This window comes from Phaethon aethereus, assembly GCF_964289735.1.
Source record: "Phaethon aethereus genome assembly, chromosome: 4".
NCBI classification, from domain to species: Eukaryota; Metazoa; Chordata; class Aves; order Phaethontiformes; family Phaethontidae; genus Phaethon; species Phaethon aethereus.
Window position 1 is genome coordinate 27,092,394 of NC_138578.1, and position 27,123 is coordinate 27,119,516.

Sequence of the window (27,123 nt, forward strand, 5' to 3'; positions counted from 1 at the left end):
CAGGCGTGGTTAGTACTCTTTTTGACTGGGCAGCCCTCGAGCTGAGGTACTTCTTATGATGCAAGAATGATTTATTGGCAACTCCAAGCCCACCATTAATTATCCTCTTAGTGATGCTTAATGTAATAGCCTATGCATAATTTAACAATCACAAGACAAGTGTAATTTCTTATGTTGTTTAAACTTCTCTGTATGAACACAGAAACTATGGACCTCCCAAATAGCTTGGCATTGTATAACCTATACTGCTTCTTTTAATTTGTCACTGTTTAATTATGTATGCTTAAAGGTTTAAAATATCTTTATGTAAGATTTTGCTGCAAATTCCAGTTTGCTCTAAGAAAACATATTGCTTCCTTACAAAATGCGCTTTTCAGGAGATCCCACTGCAGAAACCTTCAGTTTTGGGGCTTATTTTTCTGAAAGTTTTGTCTCACTTTGAATTATCTGCATAGGGTGGTTTATGGGTTTTGAGGAAATTCCAAAAACCCCTGAAACTCATGCTTAATTCAAACCATCTAACTATAGTGATAATTATTAGGAAACGATTCAAAAGAATCTGTTACTCATAAGTTTCCTGTAGTTTTTTCCACACAGATTTTAAATCTCCAGCAGACACCTCCCAAGTGCTTTTGCCCAGTACTATACCAGTATGTAAATTGCCAGTAAGCTGAGAAGGTTGAATCTGTGTCATTGTTTCAAACTGGAGTTTGCAGCCATTTTTGAGACTGGCTTCTTCTATCCCAGCTTAAACACCCATTATAGCACCAAAATATGGCATTTATACTTTTACATTTAGGGTGAACCAGGGTTAAATGGTCTTAAAGGATTGAAGGGTGAACCAGGTCAAAAGGGTGACAGAGGGCCCCTTGGTCTTCCAGTAAGTAAAAAAAGCCAACTATTCAATCTCAGTGCAAATCACAAACTTCTCTTTCTGCTCCTGATGAACAACTCTGGTTTACTCAACAGCATACATAGAATATACCATGTTAGAGCAGAGCATCAGTCTTGTTTTGTTTTACCTCAAATCTGTGCTATCGTCCAAAGTAATGTCCTGTAACACCCAGTGTCATCAGGGTTTTTTTTTGTTATGTGTCAGTTGAGAGTGTTCAGTGTCACAAGGATGCCATCACCCCCATTGCATTAGTCATATTGTTATTTAAGTGTTGTACGGTGTTTATGTTAAAAAAAGAGTCTTCCCTCTTCCCCCCTGTCTCTTCAGTTATTCTTCCTCTGTTTGCACTTCTGCAGTTAAAATGGAGAAGTCTAACTGAGGAAAGTTTAATATTGTTTTAGGGAATTTTTTTTTCTCATTCATTAGGGATGGTGGATTGTTACTTTTGCCTCCAGAAAATTTCCATTCTGAGTGTTTTGTGTAATTTTTATCTTAGAAAGAAACATAGGACCTTAAAAATAAATTTTCATGTGGAAACAGTATGGTTCTTAAGACTTGGTGGACAAAAAAGAAAGACTTTGTGTGCTTACTTTTTGTGTTTGAAAGCACTCTGAATAGTTAGTTTTATTTTTTTCCGCACAAAGAGAGTTCATTTTTCCGTCTTGGTTTTTTTTTTTAATGTGAGTATTACTCCATGTGATCACATTGTTAATAGTAAAATGGAGGAAAAAGACTTAGTTGAACCAAAGGAATCCAAACACCTCTGATTAATTTTTTCAAGAATTATGCTTCTGGACAAGGTCAACTTCACTGAGAATTTTCATTTATTTTGAAGAAAAAAAGATAATTTTCAAGTTGACAGTTACAACTATGTAGAGAGGCAGTTTGGAGGTCTGCGCCAACCCCCTGAAGATGGCTAAAATGACGAAGAAAGTTTTGGTTCTGCCAGAAATGTTGTTCTAACCCAGAGCAAAATATGTCATTAATTTTTCAAATTTATATAGATTTTGTCTTGCTCCTGCTTACTGTTTTTTTTAAATGTCATTTTAAGGAGCAAAGTCCAAGTGTTTGACTTTCTAAAAATGGCTCATTTTCACTGTTAATGTGTTGTGGGGTTGGGGGTCGATTGGGATGGTTGGTTGTTTTTTTCTTTGGTCCGGATTATTTCCTATGTCCCAAATAGTTTTTGTCCCTCTAGGGCCAACATTACTGCCAGCAGGGCTGGGATAGTCGAGCAGATCTTTCTCTGCTGCTCTGTTATTCGCATAAAATCCACCAGAGGTCATCCCGTCCCCAAGGATGCTGAAGCAAATAGCCCGAAGTGCCGGGTGCTGCCCACTTCCAGCCCTTGACTGTGCTCTGAACTGGGAGTATATTGGGAAAACAGGAAATGTGATTGTCTCCCGGGCTCTTGGAAATGAATGAGGCCATTGTAGTCAGGATCCAGATTTTGTTGGCTGCATAATGCAGTATTCTTGCACTTAAATACTTCCTATCACGCTTAACACACATTTTTCTTCCTTTGTGTAGTACAGTATTCAGTACTGTCGTTATTTACAAATTAGAAAGCATGCAAGTAAATTACAAAGTAAATATTTGTGTGTTAAGGCTCAAAAACACCCCAGCATCTGGTGTTTGTAGCACTCCTATAGCGAGACATTATTCTGATCTAATATGCTGTGACGTGAAGGGCAGGAGTGGGTCAGTGATGTTACACTAACGTGAGAACAGAATCAGGCTCTTGATGTTTCATGTGAATTTTTAACTAACATGCTGTAGTAATGTGATACCCATTCCAGAACCCTGTCGCAACTTGTACTGTACGTTTGAATTACGTTTATTCATCAGCACCACTTACTAATCTCACGTTCTTGTCATTCGTGTTGCACCCATCATCCATGCTTCCACCTAACCACACAGGGAGCATCTGGCTTAGACGGAAAGCCAGGACCCCGGGTGAGTCCCTCGTCTTTCTGTGTCGCTCTTCGTTACTGAGTCCGTGTGCTTTCCAGCGGCTGCGCCGGCCACGCTCACGGACGGCACGGAGGAAGGAAGGCCAAACGCCGCAGGCATTTTCCATGCTGTATGAGATGGGGCTTCGAGCAGACTCTTAGGGCAATGTGTGGGGGAAGGAGAATGTAATTCTCTGCAGAATGAGCTCTGAATCTTAAAGAGGCTGTTTGGTTTTGAACTTTGGTTGGATGACTGCCTTGGCTGGGGTGCATATTTTCCTGAGTAAGGTTAGGGATTTGGTTTACACAGGGAGACGTCCTTGTTTAATGCTAATATGGAATCAGTGAAATGAATGCAGGCGTGCTGGGGTCCTGCTGCAGGCATTCTCAAATTTAACATAAATGTTAAATTATTTGCTTTTTATAATGATAAAGAAATGGATAATTCTCATTGATCACTGCAACAGGTATGTCCACTTTACAGGTGGACAGTTACAGTTTTAAAAACTTTTATAAAAGTTTTTAAAATAAAAATCTTTGACTCTTATTCTTTGAAAAAACTTAAAATCTTAGTAAATCTGATGACCTCCATGAATAAAGTAAAATCCAACTGGAAGAAAGATGGCTTACCTTGTAACAGGAGAGCTTATAGGTGGTTTTAAAAGCCAAATGGATTTATTTGGCCAGGTCCCATCACAATTAAGTCTGAATTTTCAACCAGTGAAGACTGATTCCATGTTAGTTCTTGGCTAGAAGGCAGCTGGTAAAACTAAAGACTTGTAAAAACAAGACCTCTCTCTTATCCTCTTTGTTTCCTTTCATAGGGTGTAGATGGCCCAGTTGGTCCCCATGGCCCTGCAGGTCCTAAAGGAGACAGAGTAAGTATGTGTTCCATGTGCTTCTCTTTATAAAGCAACTGCCGTGATGGCAAAACGTCATATGGCTACTTATAGTGTGCCTAGATGTTACTAAACATAACAGGATCTCGTCTGTTTAAGGATCAACCCAGAACTGTATATGTGTTCTAGTTACACGCACATTTATCTGTTTAAGGGTTCATTTTGTAACTCATTAACTTCAGAGGAGCTGGTATTTTGTAATGACTAATCAGTAAGAAACTTAGAGGACTTCCAAGTTCATGGTGCTACACAGAACATAATTTTGGTTGGTTTCATCATTTTGTGTAAATGGATTGAGAGAACAAACTGGGGCAAAAGAAGATAGTGTGATCTGATTATATATGTATGAAATGGCAAAAAAAAATAGTATTTCTCATCTCTTTGCACTTAAATGTTTTGATCTTGAAAAAATTCTCTGACCTCTATAAAATTTAAAAATTTCTTCCTCTTTTTTTAAGCTTAGAAGATAGGACCCCTCCTATTTAATTTGAAGTATTCACAGTAAATTGTCTCCAATGGAAATGGGATAGGGACCTTAATCTTTACCTGCAAGCCTGTCATCCTGAACAATACAACCCTCAACTTGTACAACAAAACAAAACATGATACCTTATACTTACTAAAACCTCCAAGGAGTTGCCAGCTCAGAATTTTGTCTCTTTGAATTTCTCACTTTAACCAAACAGCTGTGCTACAACTTGCTTTATTAAGGATGCAGCCATATGGCACAGGTCCAGTTAGCTTTAACAGCAATACGTCTGAGAAAGGTATGCGTGACTTGATGATTCATTTTTACAGAACTGTGTGTTGAGAAATAAATACAAGACATGCAGCATAGTCCAAAATAGGCACAGTGGACTGTAGTTACCACTCAGGCTAGTTAGCTGTCTGAAGGACTTGGGTATTTTTCTTTTTTTCCTGGAGGACTACAGAATCAAGTCTTTCTTTCAACTAGGGCATAACTTTTTTTTCTGTCAACTCTGTGAAAAGATAGTCGAACATCATCTTTTGAACTTCAGGAAATAATTGAGATATACATGTAGAAGCATATATAAATATTGTATATTTTATTCTTGCATTATGATAGTTTATCGTGAAGGATATGCAATTGTACTACCAGTTGAAATTTCTTTCAAAAACAACGTGCTATACTATAAATATTCTTCTAATGTATGGAAGATAACTATAATTGTTTTTTCTTATGACAGTATTCAAGGTCATAATCAGTTGTACAGATGGATCTAGAATGAGCCCTACCATGGCTCTTGACAAGAAGTAGTTACAAAGGGGATAGGAACTGCTGCGATGCAAATCGGTTCAGTAATTGCATGAGCACAGAGGCACAGATTTGCTAAAATATAGAAACTAAGGTGTGCGGGAAATTCCTGCACACCCACCATTTTCTGCGTAGCTAAATGAATGGGAGGAAGTTCACAAGAAAGATGGAAGTTGTTTTTTTCCAAGCAATCAAGTAGCAAGATTATTGCTGTAATTGTTCATTTAATTATTCAGTACTGTTTGGGAGAAGAAGTTGTTTGTAGCATAGTTATCTAACAGGTGCCTGGTATTGATATAGGTCTCGTAATCTAAATAATAAATCATGTGTTTTTAATGCAGATTTGCAACTGTTAAACTTGTTTATGTGAAAGCAGGAGGAAAACCTTTTTGCCTGCAGATTTCAGACTTTGCCTTTTAATTAAAAATGGTGCATAGTTCCACTGCTCGTTATCACTGGACAGGATCACATTTTGTCCATACTGATAAGAAAAGCTTTGGGCCAATATTAACCTAGAAGGACACTAGGGATTCCAAATGTGAAACGTAACCACGCTCTTAAATACACTTTATTTAAAATTTGGAAAGTCAATCTCACTTCAAGAAAATACATGTAATATGCTGGCCACTATATATTTATGTCTCCTTAAAAGTTAACGAAAGCGAATATAAGCAAACGGAAATATAATCAAACGGAAGCGTAGTGTTTTCTTCTATACAAATCGTGGATTCATTGTTGCACAGGCTGCATTTGAGGCAATGCTGAATTACTGCTCTTACGTAGAATGGACTGTTGTGCAAATAAGGGTTGGTTGGATTGTTTCAAATTTAGCTATTGAATTAAAACAGAAAACATCAGACAGTCTTTACACAAAACTTATTTAGATAGTGTGAAAGTAGACTAGGAAAATAGTGCATGTTACTAGAAAATAGGAAAACATTAATTTTAGCACAAATGCACTGTTAACACACTGAGTGAGCTTAACTGTAATTTTCTCTCTAAACTTTACACTGGTCATTGATTATTAAAAGCTAACACAGGATTTAAGACTCCCTGAAGGATGATACTGGTGAACATTCCAATACTGTGTTTCTGTGCATTTCTTCTGGTAGAAACAAAAATAGTAATTAATAGTGTGAATTAATATAATTTACTAGATTGGTGTTTTACAGTCCTAAATACAATTACTAAATTCTTCAGCTTTTGAAAATACTATTTTGTTAGGTGCTTAGAGAGCTTTTACCGAGACCATCTTTATTAAATGGAGGAGTTGATCATAATAGGCCTCTGAATCTGGCTGTGTACCTATTAATCTCATTTACATATCATTTTGAGAGAAAATAGAGAACATTGGTAAACAGATAAACATCTTAAATTACTACTAGTGAAAGGGGACATGTAAACCTGAAGGGTAATGACAGGCATAATGTGTATCCAACTTCTTGTCCATCTAAAAGAAGCTGAAAGACAAAATTACAGAAATGCTAATTTCCTGAAACTCTTGCCTTGATGGCAAAGACCTGGTTTTGAGCTTGGTTTTGGCTTTCAGATCTGTAGCCTGTGCAACACTGTCATCACTACACACATTCTGTACAGGGAGGGAAAGTACATTCTCTTTAATTTGGTTAAAATGTTTGTCACCGTGACAGTGTTATGAAATCTCAATATCAGTCTTAATGGAGACACCGCTTATGCAGCTTTATCCATGCAAATGGTAGTTCATATTCACCCACGATTCAGGAGACTGAAGTGAAATAGGAGGCAAAAACAAAGGCTACGGTTTCCGTTCTTTGGGCACTGATGAATTGTCTTACAAAAAAGATATTTAAAACCTTGCTGAAGTTTAAAAATGTCTGTTTCCTTGAAGGAAATACTTTATTGTGATGGCTGAGGGCAGTATGCCCATTGACAGTCCATCAATCTTCTATAATCCGTAAACATTCAGAACCTCATCTGATATTCCAAACACATTTCAGCATGTGCTTTGTATTGGAGGCAAAAAATTGTGACATACATTTCTCTAAATATATTTTTACATAACAGATGAGATTATTTCCTAGACGGATACATTCAGTATCTTTATGTCTACCATATGTTGAGCAATGTTATAGGCCTATCTTGAGAGGAATTTGTATAGTCGTCTTTGCTGTTGAAGATTTTAAAAAAAGATGCTTAACTAGTCTTGACATATTTCAAGTATTGATCAAACAGTTTTGTCGCTGTTATATATATATAGGTCAGCAGATCAGTTTCGTCCCAGCAGTAAGTTTTAAAGCTGGAAGGGATTTACCGTTTTGAAAATCATCTGTTACTTCCCAGTATCTCCTATTGTACTGCAAGGGCAGCCAGCCTAAGTGCTGCTCAGAAATGGCTGGAGATTAACAGAATCCAGGAAGATCATAGATTCATAGAACCATTAAGGTTGGAAAAGACCTTTAAGATCATCAAGTCCAACTGTCAACCCAACACCATTACACATCTAACTAGGCTAAAGTGTGTATAGACAGTGTCCACCTATGTAAAAATACAAAGTGTCTAAAATAGATCAAATGTCAGTTACTCTGACAAACTCCCTACTGCTGTGGTTATTCAACAACAGGTCCAGACTCAGTTTATGCTGGTGCCTGCTTTTTTCTATTATCCAGTCAATAAAATTGAGACTTAGCTGTCCGTTTTCAGAGCTGTGCTAAGAGACTTGGCTGTGCCGATGATGACCACTATTAATTAGACATCTCTGTCTTGTGCTTTTAATAATAGAGTAATGAATTAATAATGAGTAATAGATTTTTTAGAAGATGTTTTAGAAGATCTTGTACACAGAATTATCTCAAGAGCTTAAGTGCAGCAATTGCTAGGATGAAACACAGCACTTCTGTCCGCCAGGAGCCTTGCACGAAGCCTTGCATTAGGTTATGTTAAGGAAAGGAAGTGAAGACGGGATCCAAACCCTACATAACAGATCCAGAGAGGATCTTTGAAAACTGGAGGCGGTCAGGGCTTTTTTTTTCATCTCATCAACACTGTGAGCAGTTTATTTCTCTCAAGAGAGTATGGGTTTTCTGATGGATTTGATTCAGAAGAAAGAGCACCAGAGTCTGAGACAAGGCTGCTGCCCGCACTTGCTTACTCCTAACAACCTCACAGAGGGCTGGCTGTGCTCGCAGCTACGTGGGCTAACGCTGGCTGACTCGGGAAGTTTAACTCCCTATCAATCTGGATGAAGAACACTTGGAGAGCAAAGGTGATTACTACTGTCAGCCTGAAATTTGTCATCTTGAAATTTCATTTCATTTGGAAAAGTCTGTTCTATATTAAGCTTGCAAAATTATTTTGGTAGCGTCCCTCCAGAAACTGGTAATCTTCCTGCGGATTTTAGTGCAGAATGAGATCATATTTCTGAAGTAATCTCTGTACTTGTTTGTCTTGCACATTAATACAGTTTTGATTTAATAAACCAGGATATTTACATCACTGATCTAGAATCCAATAGAGCAGTTAGCAACGCAGTACGGTGCATGGGATAATCTCCACAATGTCACTGTTAATAGCATTGTCTGCTTAAATACAAGCTTTGATTGACACATTATTATTGCTTGTCACTGTGTCACCTCTTAGCTGCTATGCTGGAGCTTGATGCTGCATATCCTCAGTTTTCCTTACAACATTGGATTTTTACTGAGTGCGATGTTGCAGCTGTTGCAACCTTAAAATTGAAATCAGTGCAAGTTCAGTTTGAAAAATATTTTCAGTCACTAACGAATTTAAAAACAAACACAATATCATATGCCCAAAAAGTCATTTTGCCTAGAAAGTAATACACACCACCTCTTCGCCCCTTAATAATTTAATAAAAATAAATGAGCTTGAATATTTTTCATTCAAAAGGTGTAGGAATGCATAAACCTTAACCTAAAGCACTTGGTAGAGATAATTTCTATCTAAGATAGACAATGTTTTTGTTTGCTTGTTCTGTAATCTTTTCTTAGGGTGAAAAGGGAACTGTAGGTGACCCTGGACCCAGAGGACCATACGGTTTGCCTGTAAGTTGCACAGAGTTTGTACACATCGTGCTTTTCATCACTCCTTGATTAAACTTTGTGTGCTTTATGCCTGCTTTTCACCTAGCAATGCAATCTATTGGAAAAGGCAAAGATAGATAATAATCCCCGACAGAGCAAGGTCACTGGTCTGTATTGCAGACTCAGATTCCTACCCGTGCTCGTGGTCATGCAAAAGTATTGAAACAGACCTGACATGAACCAGGAAGAGAGAGGAAATCTAGAATGCTGGTGCTCCTGACGCTGCAGCCTGTGACCGTCAGCTGTCTGGGGACCATGCGAGAGTGGCAGGAGTTCAGGATGAATTGTGGAAAGCTGTGGTTTTCTTAACATCAATAAGCTGCTTGGATTTCCATGCTGCAAGACTACTTTGCCATTATATTTTTGTTTTGTTTGACACTTGAGAGGCCACTTTTGTTCTCATTTCTGTGCCGTGTGCTCAGAAGCAATTTGGGAAGTTCATTGTTGAGCATTCATATGTGGAGATGGTATACTTTAAATCAACCATTTAAATGATATTATGAGTTTCTTAAAATATGAGTGACAACTTCCTTTGGCCTAGCAAAGATAACCCCAATAAAACCAATTGACTTACTCTGTTTACTTTGCTGATGACTGGGTTGGGTGTGTACATATATGCATGTCTGTTCTGTACTTTTACACAAGAAAAACCGTGTACATGTGCTTAGCCAGGTACAACCAGCCTTTGCAAGAGACTTGCGATGTTTCCGTACCCTCTCCAGTCTAATCTGTTTGATTAATTAATTAAAGCTGGAATACAGACTCATGGTTTAATTGGATCAGGAGTCAATGACTAGAGACAGTTTTCAGGCTCCGTGGAGTGTTAAATTAGCCTGCAGTGCATATTTATCTAAGGGTCAGTTTTATGAGTTTAAAAAAAATCCCATTTCTCTTTCCCCTTCCTGTGAACTAAAAATGAATAACGGATAGGCTTTTCTGTATTTTTAGCTTGCTCCTGGTATCTGCGTACAAACAAAATTTTACAGTCAAGTTATCAGTTCCTGGAAATGTTAAACACTGACAGAAATGTCCTCTGTTAACAGCAGTGCTGTGTGTACAGCCTTAGCAGCATGATGGGGTACCACTGTACAGAGGGAGCGCAGAAGTTGTGCATCAAGGTGGCCATTGGTATCACAGCTTAGGGACGCTAATGTAGTTTATATGGTTCTTTGGCAGGGCAAAGATGGCGAGCCTGGCCTCGATGTAAGTAATATGTATGACCAATACACTCTTAATGGTAGGTAAGCGTCTTTCAAGAACTAGCTTACTGAGTGTAACACCTTTGTTTCCATTTAGTGTGCATGCAGTACATACAGAGAGTGTACTAAATGCTGCATTTGCTCTTTCTCTCTAATAAAGAGGACACAATTTATGCAATATACAGCCCTTATTGACAGACCCCACCAGATTCAGTGCTCAGTAATACAAGTAATTGGTCCTTTGGAAGTCAACAGGCTGAAAAACAGTGCTTGGTAGGAAAATATTCAGACCTGCGACTCGGTTGTAGAAGAACAAGTTGTCACTAACATTTGGTTAAGAAAATTTATCCTAATTAAAGAGAATAATTCTGCAAGGGATACATTTCAAAATATAGGCTCTTTCTTTGGCATGCTAAAAAGACTTACTGAAAGCCTTTTACTCTAGTCCTACACTGAAATCTCTAACTTGGAGGAGTCTTTTCCAGATCATGCATATGCTACATAGCATGGACTATTGCCGTTTTGAGTGATGTGATTTCTTTCCATTGCTGGCAAAACGACTCTACCAAACGCTATGACTTAGTTGTCTCACATGTTCTTGTGTGCATGCATGTGTGCACACATAACTCACATATACATACAAAGCATGCAGTGAAATCATCTTTTTAACGTTTTCCAAGAGTATTTGAAAGCTTAACCTGCATGTGAATAAAAGTCGACCTATCTTTGTCCGTTTTGTTTTTATAGGGTTTCCCTGGTCCTCGAGGAGAAAAGGGTGATATAGGAGAAAAGGGAGAAAAGGTGACCACAGTGTTATTAACTGTTGCTTGATTCTTCGGCCTAGTCAGTTCTGCTGTCTTTATGCTCTAAATCGTCCTATTAAAACTTATCTTTGTTTTTACTGTGTGCCAAAAGGCAGGTCACAGATACATGCTAAGCAAAATCATGAAAAACCACAAAAATTTCTCCACAGAAATAGTAATATCAATACGTCCCAAAGCACAGCTTGTTTTTAGGCTCATTTTCCCCAATCCATCCTACACTTGTTGAAAATCCTTGTCAGCCTGAAATTTTTAATGCAGACGTCACTGAAATGTGTCATTGTGGTAGTAATTTTATACTGAAGATCCCAACTCTGTTCCTTGGCAGTATTTGCAGTATAACTATTGATCCTAGTGTACCATGCCTGTACACACTACCCGTCCCACACCAACTGGATAAGGACAGGAACTGTTTATTTCTTATTTTTGGCAATGTCTTATTTACAATTAAGTACTTTGTGATACAAGTTACAGTAGGTGCCAAATCAAATGAGCATAACAGTATGTTCTCATATTGGGATACATTAGAAGGACTGTGTCCAGAAGATTAAAATAAGTTATTACCCCTCTCCAATCAATCCTGGTGAGGCTGCTTGAATACTGCAGATGGTATTTTGAGCCTCCCAGTTCAGAAAAGCTTGAGAAGTTGGAGAGGAAGAAGGCTACCAAGCTGGCAGGGTCCTGGGGCACCCGCAACCGATAAAAGAGGTTGAAGGAGGTGGACTGGCTTAGTCTGACAGAGAGAAGGCCAAACTACTTGAAGGGGAGATACAAAGATGATGGAGCAAAACTATTCTGGGTAGTGGCAAATGGGGAAACACAGGACCACAAGCTGCTGCTGAAGCCCCTGGAAGGTTCAGAGTGGCTACTAGGAAAACCTGGGAGGGCAGCACGGCACTGGGACAGTTTACCCAGAGAGGTGGCTGAACCACTGCCCAAGGAGGACTGTAGGACCTGGTCTAGTCTGACCTGATCTAGGGTTAGGAATCGCCCTGCTCAGGACCAGAGGTTAGACTAGGTGACCTCCAGAAGTCCCTTCCAACCAGACCTTCTGAGTCTGTGTTTCCATGTAAAGCTAGAGATAGACAGACAAAACACAGCCATCAGATCCCCAGAAGATCTCTGGAAGAAAAGCTGGAAAGCTGGTAAAACAAGGTGGCTTATATAAAGATGATATCATGTGAAATGGAACAACTGAGATTCTTGTACTCAGAATGTAAAAATATTTTAATGTCCCAGAGTCCAGCATGCTGCTTTTGGGTATTAGTTCATTATTTCCAGAGACTGACTGAATAGCTCAGCGGACCTCCATTTACCAGAGGGCGGGGGAATTGTGTGTGGCCACAAGGCATGGTTAGGCCCTTTTTGGAGTTCAGTTGTGATTCAGGCTGCCCATGTAGCCGTGCTGTCTTGGGCTGCAGGACACATCTTCTAGGAAGTCTAGTCCTCCATCCCCCTAAAAATTCAGGAGAAGGCGAAACCTGTTTATTGAGGGGAATGCATGGGATCAAGTACTTAGTCTGACAGATATTTCAGAAACCATGTTATCTTATGGGCTTTCAGATTAAGAGTATTGCCAGGAAGTCTCTAGAGTGAAAATGGAGATGGAATCTCTGCCTTAAATATTCACAAAATATTCAAAGAAAATTAGAAGGCAAAAGGTGGTCTTGGTAAAAAATCAGGGAAGATATAGCTGAGATCTCTGTGAAAGAGACTTCTGTTGCACAGTTGTGACATATTTTTTCCAGAAATGAGGGAATACTTGTATCTTGCAAGTAAACTGGTTTCACCAAAACCACCTTAACTGCATCAATAGTTCCTTTTCCAAATGAAGGCTGACTCTTAAAAGACACAAAGTAAGGCAATTAATAGAAGCTTTCATTATAACAAATTTTTTCAGCTCTGATGTTTTTCCTTATGTAAATTACTAATTATCTGTGACCAAATTGGTGTAACAGCACCCGTTTCAATAGAGATAAACTGATATACAAGTTGAGGGTCCAGCTCGTGTTTCCTTGGTTTTTGAATATTCCTTACAGTATTGACTGTTAGACTGACATTGCACAAGTGGAAATTAGCAAGTTTCTAGTTAAGAAACTTAAATAAAATTACATTGCGAAGATATATATCATTATTAACATATCATAACACTGAGAACCAATGATACTTGTTTTTTTTCATAGACATGCTAATCTTTACTTCTTCTGTTTGAGATGAGTCCTAGACTGATGATTTTTATTTTAGCCTGTCAGTGGTTCTGCTATAATGAAAGCAAGTCAGTGTTTGCATTATAATGTCTGCTTAACTTGGCTGTAAAAAATAATTTTTAAAAGTGTTCTAGCTGTAATTACTCATATAAAATTATAGTCCAGGAGCATTCAGCACAAAAAAGGTTTGTATTTTCAAGTTGTATGAAGAGGAATAAAAAATTCCTTTTAGCCTTTAATAAAAGCTAGAGACTGTGTTGTGGGGAGAGGGAGGGAAGGGGGCCCTGATCATAAATGAACAGTTGTGTCTCTTGTTATAAATATTGACAGAGGAGTATGATGTATCTCAACAGTGGCTGGAAAGGCATCATCCTTTTCCCCCTACGCTCTGCACTGATGAAAATCTGTGCATGTGAGGACTGGAGATTGTTCCAATCATAACGGTCTTACAGAAGTGCTACAAATTTTTATTTCTCTAGGCACTGAGGAAGGAATATTTTTTTTAATCTTCATCAGATGTAGATTCTCCGTATCTCCTGTGGATCTCTAGAGTTCAGGGTAAGGAGGTGAAGATTAAGAGACAAGAACTCAATCCATGGAAAAAGTAGTAAAGTACTCAGGAAATCCAGACTATTCTCTACACATATGACTGCTGCATTGGTTTGAATATCATAGGTTTGCCCTGCAAAACTGGAAGTTTAAATAGTTATCTGCTGACTTGTAACACAACAAGTTAAAGAAATACAAGCCCTAAAGATAGAAGAAAGAGAAACCAAACTCTACTGTCCATTTTCAAAATCAGCTTTGGAGTATGTCCGTGCTTTGTGCTTGCATGCATGCACAGCAAATATATTGCTGTTACATCGAGCACAAATAACGGGAGATTTGACCCTGAAACTGTTCGACTTTTGTGTTACACCATCATGTTTGTAGGTTTAAGATGAAAATTTAGCCAGCTTACAGTTCCTGACTCGTGGGGATTTTTCTACATCACAGGCTTATAATTTGGTAAAGAAGGGTAATGTTTGGGTTGCTGTTTTCCTAAATATTATCCTGCAACTTTTTGGCACACAGAAAAGAGAGACAAGAAACTTTGCTTCTATTGTGTAATGAATGCAGTATGTTTTGTTCATGGAAAAGGTTTTTTCACTTGAATGTGTCAGGTATGCTATGATATTAGGTTAATAATGTGATTTACTTCCTTTTTTAGATATGATATAGATAATGATTTTTTAGTTGTGTAAAAATGTTTTTTCTCTCTTGTCACTGGATTGTCTTTCTCTGCTGGTGTGGAACTAGTTAAATGTCTATTTATTATGCTTCGCCAAAATGTGTCTTGTCTTTCCAAAGGGGCATTCCTTCCTTCTCCTTCTACCTTCATTCCTTGCAATTCCTCTGTCTTTTTTACCCTTTTCCTCACAAATTAAATCCTCCCAATAGCCACAACCTCGCTTGCTGGTTCTCCAATGTCATACTAATTTTCCTATGACTATTTTTCCCATTTCTTTGTGATATTCCTGATTTTCTCATCCTTCCTATCCCATTTTTTGCAATCCTAGTCCAATTTGTTTCATTTTTTTTTTAATTGAACCTTTTTTGATTTTTGTGAAATTGAGAGCAAATCTGAAACTCATTTACCATTGTGACCAACTGGTGTGAAATCAATTATGAAATGGACTCTCTAAACATTTTATACTGCTTGAAGGTGAGGTCATCTTTACAGGTAGCTTTGTTGAGGGAAGTCAACTCATTTCCATGAGTAACAGAAGCATTGGAAGTTTTACATTTAAAAAGAGAACTCGGTGTGAAATCAAAAGACTAAATTTCGGTAAAATAAGTAGATTAAACATTGCCTGCAGAAGAGAGAACGTTTAAATATTGGAATATTTAAATAAAGAGTATAATTATCACTTCTGAATACTTTATGATACCAAGACGGTATGAAATCATTGGAAGTATCATAGCACCTCTCCATCAAGCAGTTCGAATGTTTTGATTCCTGTAACAGGGTTTGAAAAGGCCGTGTTGTATTTGGAGTGACAGGAGTGCACCCTCAGTCATGTCTGTGGGTTTCTGTGGACACTACTGAGAACAGGATTTGTCCCGAACTCTTACCAGAGCGCAAAGGGTCAGTTCAGCAAAGGGTGCTGTGGACCAAGTTCACCCTTGACGTGACACCATGGAAGTTGATAGAATTTAGCCAGAGGCCAGCCATGCCTGTGAAGCATCCGTGCCACAGGCCTTATTTAGAGACATTGTGCTGATGCACTCTGCTCTTGCAAAGTTACTTCTGACTGGTGACAGATCCTCTGGGGAAGCTGACAAATTCAGCTTAGCATGTGTGTGCACTTCAGTACCATCACTTAGAGCAAATAGGAGACCTCTTATTTTGGACTGTGGATCGGGGGGATTTGCAGATTTGCCTCTGTCCCAAGAAATCAATGATTTCAAGCCCTGTTCTAGGATTCAAAACATTCATAATTCTGATATGAAATACCAGCACAAACTAATACCAACTGATTGCGGTTCTTGCTTGTGATCATATAATTTATTTTTCCACATAACGCACCATCCAAACCAGAACACAGTGGTAAGTGTCCTTTCAGCTCTCCATTGGCTTAAAAAGAAAAACCCAAACTTTTAAACCAACCTTTCTTTAATTTTTTTCCAAAGGAATGAAACTTGTTTTGTCCAAACCATTGTATCCACAGGGGGAAAAGGGAAAGAAAGGCAAAAAGGGGCCTAAAGGGGAGAAAGGAGAACAGGGTGCTCCTGGATTAGATGCACCTTGCCCATTGGTACGTCTCACTTGTGTATTGGACAGTCGATCATCCTGCTATAGACTGATGGAATAAAAAATGAGGGGAGAGGAACAAGCACCAGCTACTGTGTCACCTGTTGCCCTTTGTTAACGCAGCCTTATCTCAAGTTCTGGCAAATTCTGGAGCAGACTGTTTGTCAACCTCCTAATTTGATTTAAAGCACCAGACTTAAGACCTTCAGGCTAAATTTGAGGGTTTTGTTGGTGGGTTTTTTTCTGATTATTTTCTGCCAAATACATTGGAAAGAAACCAGATTTGGGATGCGCCAGAGTCAGTGCCCCACAGGCTGAAATCGCACCACAGCGGTCAGCTTGCTCCTCTTGCCTCTCTGTTACTATTTGTTCACTCCAGCTAAGTCAATACTGAAGGCATTTCCTTGACAGTAACATTGCAAGTTAATCTTTACAAACAGGGATTCCGTGGAATTAAGGGGGAAAAAGGGGAGCCAGGCCAGCCTGGCCTGGATGGGCTGGATGCCCCTTGCCAATTGGTACAGTATTTCTCTTTCCTACCAACCCTGCATGCGGTTCCTTTGTTTGTAGTCAGCCATTCTCGATGTAAAGTAATGTTTTTCTGAGCTGACTTTACATTATTCACATAACACATGCATGTGCATGAACAAACCAGCTGCTTCAGTGGTCATAACCGCAATGAGAGAGCACACATTTTTGTTGACACCTCAAACCTAACTCTCAGCAGTTTGCTCCCACATCACTTGACAATTTATAAGTTTGTGTCCTTCCTACATTTTCCCTGAGAATCGTTGGTTTGTTATTTTCCTCACAAAATACCTATTGCCTTACTCACCCTGAACGCAAGTCTTTGTAGAAATCCGGTACACTGTCCACTTCTAATCAAGTCTGATGACTTCTGTCTGTACTGGCTCAGCTCTTCACCCTATCCTGTCCCAGAGCTACTCTGCACCCTGGACTTCTTTTCACATCCATGCAGTCTTAGGTGCATGTTTTCAGGATTTGGCCAAGTGAGAGTCGTGTACAGAATGATGTAAATATTTCTAAAAATCAAGTCATAGATTTCCAGTAAGCCAAGCTGGAGCCTGATCTCCCAGACCTCACACAAGTAATATTTTGGTGTCTGGCCTGATCATGAAGTAGTAGTCAAACAGATCCGGAAATTAAAAGCTTACCTGAGGTTTGTAAGAAGATAACGGTCTGCAGCCCAAACCCTCACTGTCTTTGTTATTTAACGTCTTCAATTTAATGGTCTTACCCTTGGAACTTACCTTCCTGGAATACACACGACACTCCCCACCCTATGTTAGCATGAATTCAAGTTCCCACCTATACTAAAATGCTACTTGTTGACCCTCTCCCTTGTACCAATCTGGCAACAGTGATTTTTATTTAATGGCAAAGTAAGTTTAAATTCTTTTCCATTTTAAACAACAACTACAAAGAACAGTACATACACATTTCCTAAAGATACAAGGAAGATTTTCTTTTTAATTATTTGCAGTAAAATTTGATCTGCATGTTCTGATACTGTTTGGTGGTTAAGCACGGTTCTTTAAGATGAATGTTAAATTAAGTAGATTTTATTTCAACTATAGCACTTCTAATTTGAAGTCAATGGATTTTAATCTTAAATACATAGTCCATTAAGATTATTCCATAGTCCATTTTGTTTGCTTCCAATTAATGGTAACCATATTTCATATTTTGTTGGGGATAATCAAGCATGCTTTTGTAATTTAAAAATGTTTCTCTGTCTCTGTATTATCATTTATATCTGGAGATTCACTAACAATCGTTGCTGGATGAAAAATGTTCTGTTCGTAGGTAGTTACTAGAATGAGCTGCTAAGCAAACAGCACTGTTTCTTGCTGTAGGCAGCAAGCCATTCCCATCAGAGTACATGCAAGCACATTCAAAAATTCTTATTAACCACTATCTTCACATGTAAATTCACATAATAAGTATTGTTATTCTACATTCTAAAAAATGTCAAGGCCTGATCTTTTTTTCTGCTCATGTATAATCTAGTAACATGATACGTGCTCCTAATTCTGAGCATATAACTCTCTGGATAAGGCCTGTATAGCCATGTAAGTTGGAATGAGTTCCATGAAAACCAGTATGACTGGTCAGAAGTGGGCTCTGATTTTACAGAATGCATAGAGATACGTGAAAATGGGGTGGTGACAGAAAAGAAATGGAGTGACTCTAACATAAGGACAAATTAGATGGCCATATTGTCCAAGCAATGAAATAATCAGTGTCGCTGTATGGCCCTGCTCCCACCACTGATGTTTTCTTCCAGTGTGTCACTTGAGGTATGTTCAGGCATTAAGGTTCCGCTGCTTCTTTCAAAAGCTAAGAATGAAAGTGAACAGAAAAGATCCTACTCAGAAATGAGTCTTGCTATCTTATCGTTGGGTTAACTTTGTACTAGGGGCCCATAAAACACAATACCCTCCAGATAAAAGTGGTAATATTTTTCTTCTCATTGATCTTGTACATTCAGCTGCAGATTGTTGTGAATAACAGATTATATTTAAAATAATATGCAGCCTGAGCTCTAACAGCAATAAGAAAGTGATGAGCTGTTCTAATGATTTAGGGAAAAACAAACCTTTATGGCAGAGAGGCACACGTATGTATTTACGGTGTAAACCTTCTCTTTGGCTTTCCCTTCACCTTGGGAACAAGAAAGGAAATAAGTTAGGAACTGGTAGCTACTTACTAGCTAAAAAGTCAGAGCTGCTTCAGCTGTTCTAACAGATATTGATGGAACAGCTATCCTATCAAACTTAACTATGGTCTTTTCTTTTTTCCCCCCCTCCCATTGAATCAGGGTCCCGATGGATTACCAATGCCTGGCTGTTGGCAAAAGGTAGGATGGGCAGAGCTTTTTCTTTTCAGGAGCAGTATGTCCTCAGCACACAGAAAAGCCTATCACGGTCATACTGAACAGTATCAGGATATACTTCAAAGCCTCTTAGACAGATGTATGCAGCAGCCCAGAATAAAACCTCTTCATGACGGTACTTGGTGTGATGAGGTTATAATATGTGTAGAAGTAGTAACTCATTGAGGCAGTGTTGTAGAAACAGTTGGCGTTAGATTTCTGGAAAGCCCAAGACTTTTCCCTTTCATATGAAGACTCACACATCCTTTGGTATGTGTGCATATGATCACTGCTTCCAATTCTTTATAAAAGCTCATGGATATGGTATTTTTATCAAATATTTATACTGATATATTATGGTATTATTTTCTGGGATACCTAGAAGAACTCTGCATCCTGCCCTCCTCTTTGCCTTACCTTTCTATTCTTCAATACATTCTCCTGATGTTTATGTTGTATGCTAATGTTAACTGGCAATATTCAGTGAGGATTTAGCCTAGACAGTGCGAGATTTAAGAACACAGCATTCAGAATAATGTTAGTGGAGGGATACTGGCATATAATACATTAGAAAACATAAAGCATAAGTGAAACCCTGGGTGCATTTATCTCTGAAGAATAGCTGGTGCTGAGGAAACAACTATCCGTACTTGCAACTTTTCCATATCTATGTATTTGTAATAGCAATCTGAAATACCAGTTTACTAATTTGATTAATCTGTATCTCTTTTTGTCTCTGCAGTGATGAATCTAACCTTACAAGCATGAAGTTGTGTATATAGTGTTCCACTTTTTGTATTTATAGTTGAAAACTGAAAATTTGATTTTACAAGTCTGAGATATGTTTACATGTAGCTGCTTCTACTTGTTTGCAATAGTCCATGTGTACATCTTTTTTTCACTTATATCTGCAGTTAGATGATATATAACTGCAGGGTAAACCTGCAAAGATTCTCTCTCTAATGAGAGAGATCTCGATGCAATGATCAATAATAGAAATCTGATTATTTCTGTAAATTCTTATATTTTGGCTTGTGGACCTGCATGGACAATGAGTGCCATGAACTAGTTTACAAGAAATTGTGACCAAATAAGAGCAAAATGCTATGAAATGTACTGTACCAGCTGCCGTTGGAGTTTACTGACTTGGCTTCCATGTCCATCTTAAACACTTCACTGATTCATGCCACCATATCTGCTTGTACGGACTAAAAGCATGAGTTTGTGTGCCAAACCTGCTTGTTGTGTGATCACGTCACGTGCTAAATGGCTGCTCACGGTGATCTTTGATTCCAGCTTCTGAATCATTTCCTTTTGTCATCTCAAGGGAGTCACACCATGGCTTATTGCTAAAAAGAGATAAACCAGAGGAGGATAGAAAGAGGCCTTGAATTTTTGGGGAGTAGAGTTCCAGCTGCAGGTGGATGGCTTCCAGTCTTGCGGGTCACCTGGCCCCTTTGATCAAAGAGGGTCCCGCCTGTTCATCAGCATCGGTTTGCCTTGCACTGCTCATGGTCGTGAAGACATTCACGATAGGCCCTGTCGAGTCCTTAATCAAGAAGGAAAGAAGTTTGAAGCAGAAACCAGACTTCTCTGTGGGTTGTTTGAAAAGGTTGCAGAGATGCTGCACGGATCATTTGATGGCAGACACCGCCTGAAACCAGAAGCTTCTCAACCTTACTCGAGGATGGACAGAGGATGTGCTCTGCATATTGTATTTTGGGACTGCTGAGGGAAAAAGCATTCTTGAGGCGGGGATGAATCGGAACATCCAGAGGAGGATAATGGAACTGACCAGAGACATAAGTAACATAGTGTGGTTTTCAGGTGACTCAGTTTAAATTACACAAAACTAGCTGATCTTCTCTGCAGAATTTTGGAAGCTATGGTTAACTTTGTTTCCTTTTCCTGTAACGGTTGCCATAAAGGATGCATTTCAATGATCTATTCAACATTTGTGATCACGGCATTGAAGAAAATACTTCAAGCCACATGTTCACCTTGTTTCAGTATTAACAGTTTTTTATTTCAGAGTCTTTGAAGCCTTTTAAGTCTAAAAAAAAAAAGAAAGCTTATTTTTGTGTTTCACAGACTGATTTATTCATCTTGTTCTTTTTCTGCTGTTACAGTGACCTTAGTGGACATGATTACTCGAAAAACATTGGAGAGAAATAAGTCTGTGTGATTACCACTGCACACTTGTCATCGCACTACACTGTTAAAGGTGTTGATATTTCTCCATTTCTGTTCAGATGAATAGCTTTCTAGAGAAACCTTGGCAGAGTTTTACTTCTCCACTTTTTTTATTGCTAGAAATACTTAATTTGTGCACATTTGTAGTTTTTGCCATGAGGTATTTTTTCCAGTTTTGAGTCTTCATATGGTGCACTGTAGTTTAGTTTGAGAGACTACTTTATGAGAAATGGTGCCATATTTGGCAGATGGAAATTCTTTTTATATCACTTCTGTTCCTAGCGTATAGCAGGATGATCACTAAATTTTTTAGTTACTTTTCTGAGAGTTGTCTTCCCTATGTAGACCAAAACTAAAGTTGAGGAAGACAGCCTGTCTCTATCCATGTGTGGGCACCTTGCCTTTCTTGCAATGGACATTTTTCCTTCATCCGTCATTTCTAAATCATGTGAAGATGGGGACCTACTGTGGTTGCACTTTTCGTATTGCTTCACTATCTCAGATCAATGGAAATGCCACTATAATGCGATTTTGCTAAATCCTTGTTGTCATTTTGTTATAGCAGAGACAAAAAAAGCTTTTCATGGGGGGAAATCTTCCACAGATTTTTAAAACTAAAAATTAATTTAGTGGCCGCCATCTAGTAGTACTTTACTAATAAAAACAAAATTCCAACGCTATATATATATAGGTACTGAATATGTACGTATTTTTACTGCTCAATTCCATCTTTCCTATAGTAAGAACGAGCGTTCACAGATACGAGGAAAAATGTTCTTCTTTGCTTAAATTTTCAGAGGTGCGAGCATCAACCTGTTTGAATAATCACGATTACAACAGCAAAAGCCTTCACGTGGCAGAGACTGAATATAAAGTGTTAATGATCAGAGTGCTACTGCAGTAATGTGAATGAGGGACTTTCCAGAAAGGGGACAAGAGGAGCACCATGTAAGCCCTCCAACTTGCCAGTTTTAGTCTGCTTCTTTAAGAAGCACTGTCTCAAAAACCAACAGGCTGAGAGAAGCAAGCTGCCCACCTAACAGAAAAGTCTCTTACGCCTACGTCCTGACTTGGCACGTTTGGCAAGGTGTATTAGAGATATGAAGACTAGAAGTTGAACATTTTTATGAAATATCAAATACTGGCAATCATGCAGTAAGAGTAAATATTTTTAAATGTCCCTCAGAGTATTCAAATGAAATATCAAGTGTTTATTATCTGGCTGAATGTTTTAGCAATTCCATATCAAGGGTATCCACAAACAGAACTCATTTAAGAAACAGCAACAAGATAAAGAGCTATTAAATGCATGCCATAATTAGCACTTTCATACTTCTTAAATTTATATATCTATATTTTTAAACTGTCCTCATAGCATCCATTTCTTTTATGTATCAATAAAGCTAGCAGAACCTTGGTTCATGATTTCTTCATTCAGGAAAAAATTATAGATGCTACTGTTAAGCGTTAGTCAAAACTCAATTCTCCTTTAACTGCCTGACACTGAGACCCTGCACTTAAGTACCTTCATTCACTTTCTTTTCTGTCTTGTAATTTATTTAACTCCCACCAGGTAGGAGTACTTATTTTTTTTTTTCCCAAATATTCTAACTTAACACTTTAAGCTTCTGTATTGTTCAATATCATGAAAGCTTCATTCCATTTAAAAGACCATGGGTGAACAGCAGATAAACAATTTAATTTGACAGGCTGAACTACATGCGTAGATTTGACATTAATATTTACATCTCAAAGATTGACTTGAAATGAAACCTAACAGTATTTAGAAAAGTTGCATGTTTGTTACAAAAAACAACAACAACAACAAAATTGGGTTTAATATTTCATCAAGAAAAGCACCCTGTGAAGACTTGCAACATGGTTATTTTGTTTAAAAAGCAATTGTTTTTGGTGCTAGTATATCTTTTTTCTTTTGACGGCAAAGCTACAGTTTGAACCACCTGTGTGGTGTTTTGTCTTTTAGTAGCATTCCTCCAAATAGATATGATTTGTTTTCTTTGGTTTGTGACAGGAACAGTAGTTCCCCTACCAGTCTTTTCAGTTGTAGAAGTGTGTAGTGGTATTAGTCTACACAGTTTCTACATCCCTGACCTTTTCAGGTACGATTAATTCTTGTTTCTTTGAGAGTTTTCAGTATTTGTTTCATACCAAGTTTTGTAATCATCTGTTACTCCGGTGTATTATAACCACGTTGTGCAGAAGTCCTGCTACAGAAGCAGCAAGTCTTTTAAGCACTGTATGGAAGACGTCTGACATACATGGTCCTTGTCTTTATTTTCATAGATTAGCTATCGGGAATCTTTCTTTCAGGATTCTTTGGACACCTTTTTATTTTTTCCTGAGGTAAAGCATGGAACGTTAATTCATGGGACAATGATACAATGTATTTTTTTGATTTATATTTTTATTTATTGCTGATTTTGATGTCACGTTCTGATAGTGTAGCAAGGCAGAATGACACTCTTCATCCAGCTGTTTATATATTCTTTTAGTCTGCCGTGTACGTGGTATGAATGAGCTTCAGCATGATGGAATCCATACACCTGCCCATGTGTAAAATACAGAGTTTAAAAAGGGATCGCTCTTAAGACTAATGTACAGCGTGGAAGGTTAGCATTTGGTCCGCTGAGCATACACTCGTGGAAGAGTGCACGCGAGCGGCAGTTACTCCGTTACGCCAGCAGAAGAGACGACGCGACCCCAAATGAGACGAGCAGACCTCTGGTCCTCGTGGGAGGGTGGTGCTGCCGAAGGCCGGCGGCCGCGCCGGGAGATGTGGTTCGGATCCCGGACCCCGCTGGGGTTTGGAGGGAGCCGTCCCGCTGGCCGCCGCAGAAGCGGGCTTGTAAAGCTGGGCTCAGGCACGCGAGGCTCTTCGCTTGGCTCTGCCTCCCTTTCCCCCGCAAGGAAGCGGGGGGAGTGATGCGTCCTTCCCTTGCGAAGCGCCTTCGACGCCTGCAGGAGGAAGGACCCAGGGATTGTGCTTAGTAGCAAGGGGAATGTGATCAACTTCAGCAGCGTGGTTTTGCCTGAATCGGGACCGCTTCAGTGGGTAAAAACTGCAGAGATGCTCCCAGCCTATTAAAAGTGATAAAGATGTCCGAGGCATGCAGGACTTGACTTTTCCTTCCATATCTCCTGATCTCTGCTGCTTGATCGTCGTAAATTACATTTTTAAATCTCTGTATTTTACCTAATGACAGACCTAAATTTTCACACTAAAGAAAAGTTAGAGAAAACACTGATCTCCGCAAAGGTAGTGGTCAAAAGAAAGTCTAATTTTTAGTCATTTGCAAAAAGTTATTCAAGTTCAGTGACCAGAATTAAAACTAACACCTGATTTTTTTTTTTTTTTTCCTTTCTGCAACTTGCTTTTATGGATCTGAATGTTGCTGTAATGTACAAATGAAGGTTTTCTTGCACCCTCTGTTATTAAAGTATTTTACATGGTGGTTGGATTCATTAAATGCTGTTTGAAACAAGTGCCTGCCACCATCATTTCTGACAGAATTTGAAAAAGATACTCCACAAAACAAGTGGAGTTTGTATTTTAAAAAAGGATTTGGAGTGTTGGTTTTGTTTCATTTTGTTTTTAAATGCATCCAATTATCAGTGCTGCTTAGAAATTGAATTTTCTTTGGAAAACAGGGGGCCTTAACTTGACCTGGGACCGTTAGTGTTTTACTTGTTTCTATTTAAAAAAGAAATTGTATGAATTTCCCAGATGCCATTGGTACTTGCACACTTCTCCAAAGTATTATGAAGAGTTGGGTTGGTGGAAGAATGTTTTACATATTGTTAACATATATGTGGATATTCTTATATTATTGTACATGTTTGGGAAAATATCACACAACTTTAAAAATATTACTAAGATGTATGTATCTGACTTTTTCCTTTGGAAAATATTATATATTTTTATTTGTATTTTTTACTTTTTTAAGTTTATCTATATGTGCCGTTATTTTTGTATTGCAAATGGTCTCAAATGCAGTAGAAGAGATAAAAATACAAAGAAGAGTAATTTGGCAAGGATTACAATGCTTTGGGGGGAAAACACGTGGGTCACTATCATATTATCTGTACTAGAAATATTTTGAGTGTCTTGGCGCTGTAAATATGTCACGAGACCTCTTTTGACGAGTAGTGTAAAGAATTGCAAGGTTTTAATCACCCATTTTAATTTTTTATTAATTACCACTTTCTTGTGGCCTCTGCTCCTGACTTAACTGAACCCAATCAAACAGCATGCTTTGGTTTTTATTATTAAAATTTCTCCTTGTTTTTCAGTTGAATACTGTTTTGTTTTCTTTCAGTTTTGTACTTCGGGTTTTGTTTCTTGCTTGTGAGAAGTTGATCTTCAGAATTATTTTTACACTATTTATGATTTATTTTCATAATGTAAAAAGCGTGTAATTATTAAAATATTAATCCAACCATTGGTGCTGATTTTGCATAGTTATAAAGTTCTTAGTGTTCTGCAAAAAAATTGTTCTAGTCTGCCTGGATTGGAACAAGTGTGTGCGGCATTGTGCCAGTCTGTAGTTTGAAACCGAGTGCGGTGACCCGTCCGTCAGCATTCACACCCACACAAAAATCAGGGCCTTTGCAACATCTTCCGTTTCCCTACAGCGTGCAATAAAAAACCCAACTCACTCCTATTCTTAATATGTCTTTTCCCTTCAAAGTCAAGGCTGTTCACGCGTCTTTTCTGAACTGGCGGCACAGGCTACGGGCATCCACAAAAGCAAGTTAAGAAGCTTTGCTGCAAACCTGAGAGCCTTTCCTCGCTCCGGAAGAGCTGCAGGGATCTATGTATTAACCCGAAGTTGAAACTATTGCTTAGGCAAGTCCACAGGCACCCTAGGATCCAAGGAAATAAAGCTGAAAATAACCAATCTCTCCTTTCTGTACTACTGAAGGCGAAAAACAAACCTGAACTGCTGAGAAAGCGAGATGCATGCAGGCAGCGTCACGAGTACCAGTGCGAGCTAGAAAATGTGAAGGTCTGTTTTATCACAAATCCAGTTTGTTCAGAAAAGATGGAGCATAGTAATTATTGCAAAATGGTATATTTTCAAGCACCTGCGTCTAAGAAGACACATTTTTGCAAGAGTCACCTTACTTTTTTTAAAAATAAAACATTGGGCAGCAGCTGTAATCTCTTCAAAGTATGATTTAAATGCTTTGGCTTTCTAAATCCCAAAATATTTCAGCCAAACAAAACAGTCCCCATCGTTTCCCCTTCCTTCACCTCAAAAATGTACTCGCTCCAGGCCGAGGGAGAGAATGAGCACAGTGGGGGGTTGACCTCTACTCTTAACTCTCGGTAACCTCCGTAGATGTCCGTTAATCTTACCTAGCTCTGGTTTAGACTCTTGCAGGGACTAAAAATAGCTTTGCTCCCTTTCCCAGGTGAGGTACTTCCAGCTTAACGTTGCCAGCGTCCCCGAGGAAGGGCCCGGCGCCTCCGCGAGCGGACGCTGCTGGGCCACGCCGCGCGTGCGGCCGCGGGGGCTGCTGCCGCCCCAGCCGGCATAGAAACAAACACAAAGCATGTTCCGGACAATTCCTGCTTTTTTTTTTCCTCTCGGTGCCGTAGCTGCTGTGACGCTAGCCGCGTCGCTGTAAGCACCCTGCCTGCAGTCTACGTATTTTTGGTGGTGTCATTAGCGGCATGGTGACAACCGACGCTCTGGCTGCTGCTGGAGCTTGCTGTCCGTGGGTTTCCCAGCCAGGCTTTTTCCTGCCTCCCCGTTATTTTCCAACATCACGCTCCCTCCGGAGCCAAACCCCAGCCAACCAACATCCTGTAGCCTTCGCAGCCTACTGCGTTCATGGGACACGACCTTCCTCCGGTATTCCCTCCTAGCCAGGTACCTCCTTCACAC

At 39.0% G+C, this 27,123-nt stretch overlaps 1 protein-coding gene across 1 annotated transcript in view; it reads left to right on the top strand.

The window, feature by feature from the left end:
* COL25A1 (collagen type XXV alpha 1 chain) overlaps positions 1-20,381 on the top strand; it is a gene marked incomplete at its 3' end in the record, with an annotated part of 329,066 nt that extends 308,685 nt beyond the window's left edge. Inside the window, exons 33-41 of the mRNA XM_081999113.1 lie at positions 800-880; positions 2,816-2,851; positions 3,672-3,725; positions 9,009-9,062; positions 10,278-10,304; positions 11,048-11,101; positions 16,040-16,126; positions 18,965-19,003; positions 20,346-20,381. Of these exons, the coding sequence (XP_081855239.1) occupies positions 800-880; positions 2,816-2,851; positions 3,672-3,725; positions 9,009-9,062; positions 10,278-10,304; positions 11,048-11,101; positions 16,040-16,126; positions 18,965-19,003; positions 20,346-20,381 (468 nt within the window). The remainder of the gene's footprint in view (positions 1-799; positions 881-2,815; positions 2,852-3,671; positions 3,726-9,008; positions 9,063-10,277; positions 10,305-11,047; positions 11,102-16,039; positions 16,127-18,964; positions 19,004-20,345) is intronic.
* Positions 20,382-27,123: the final 6,742 nt, after the last annotated feature.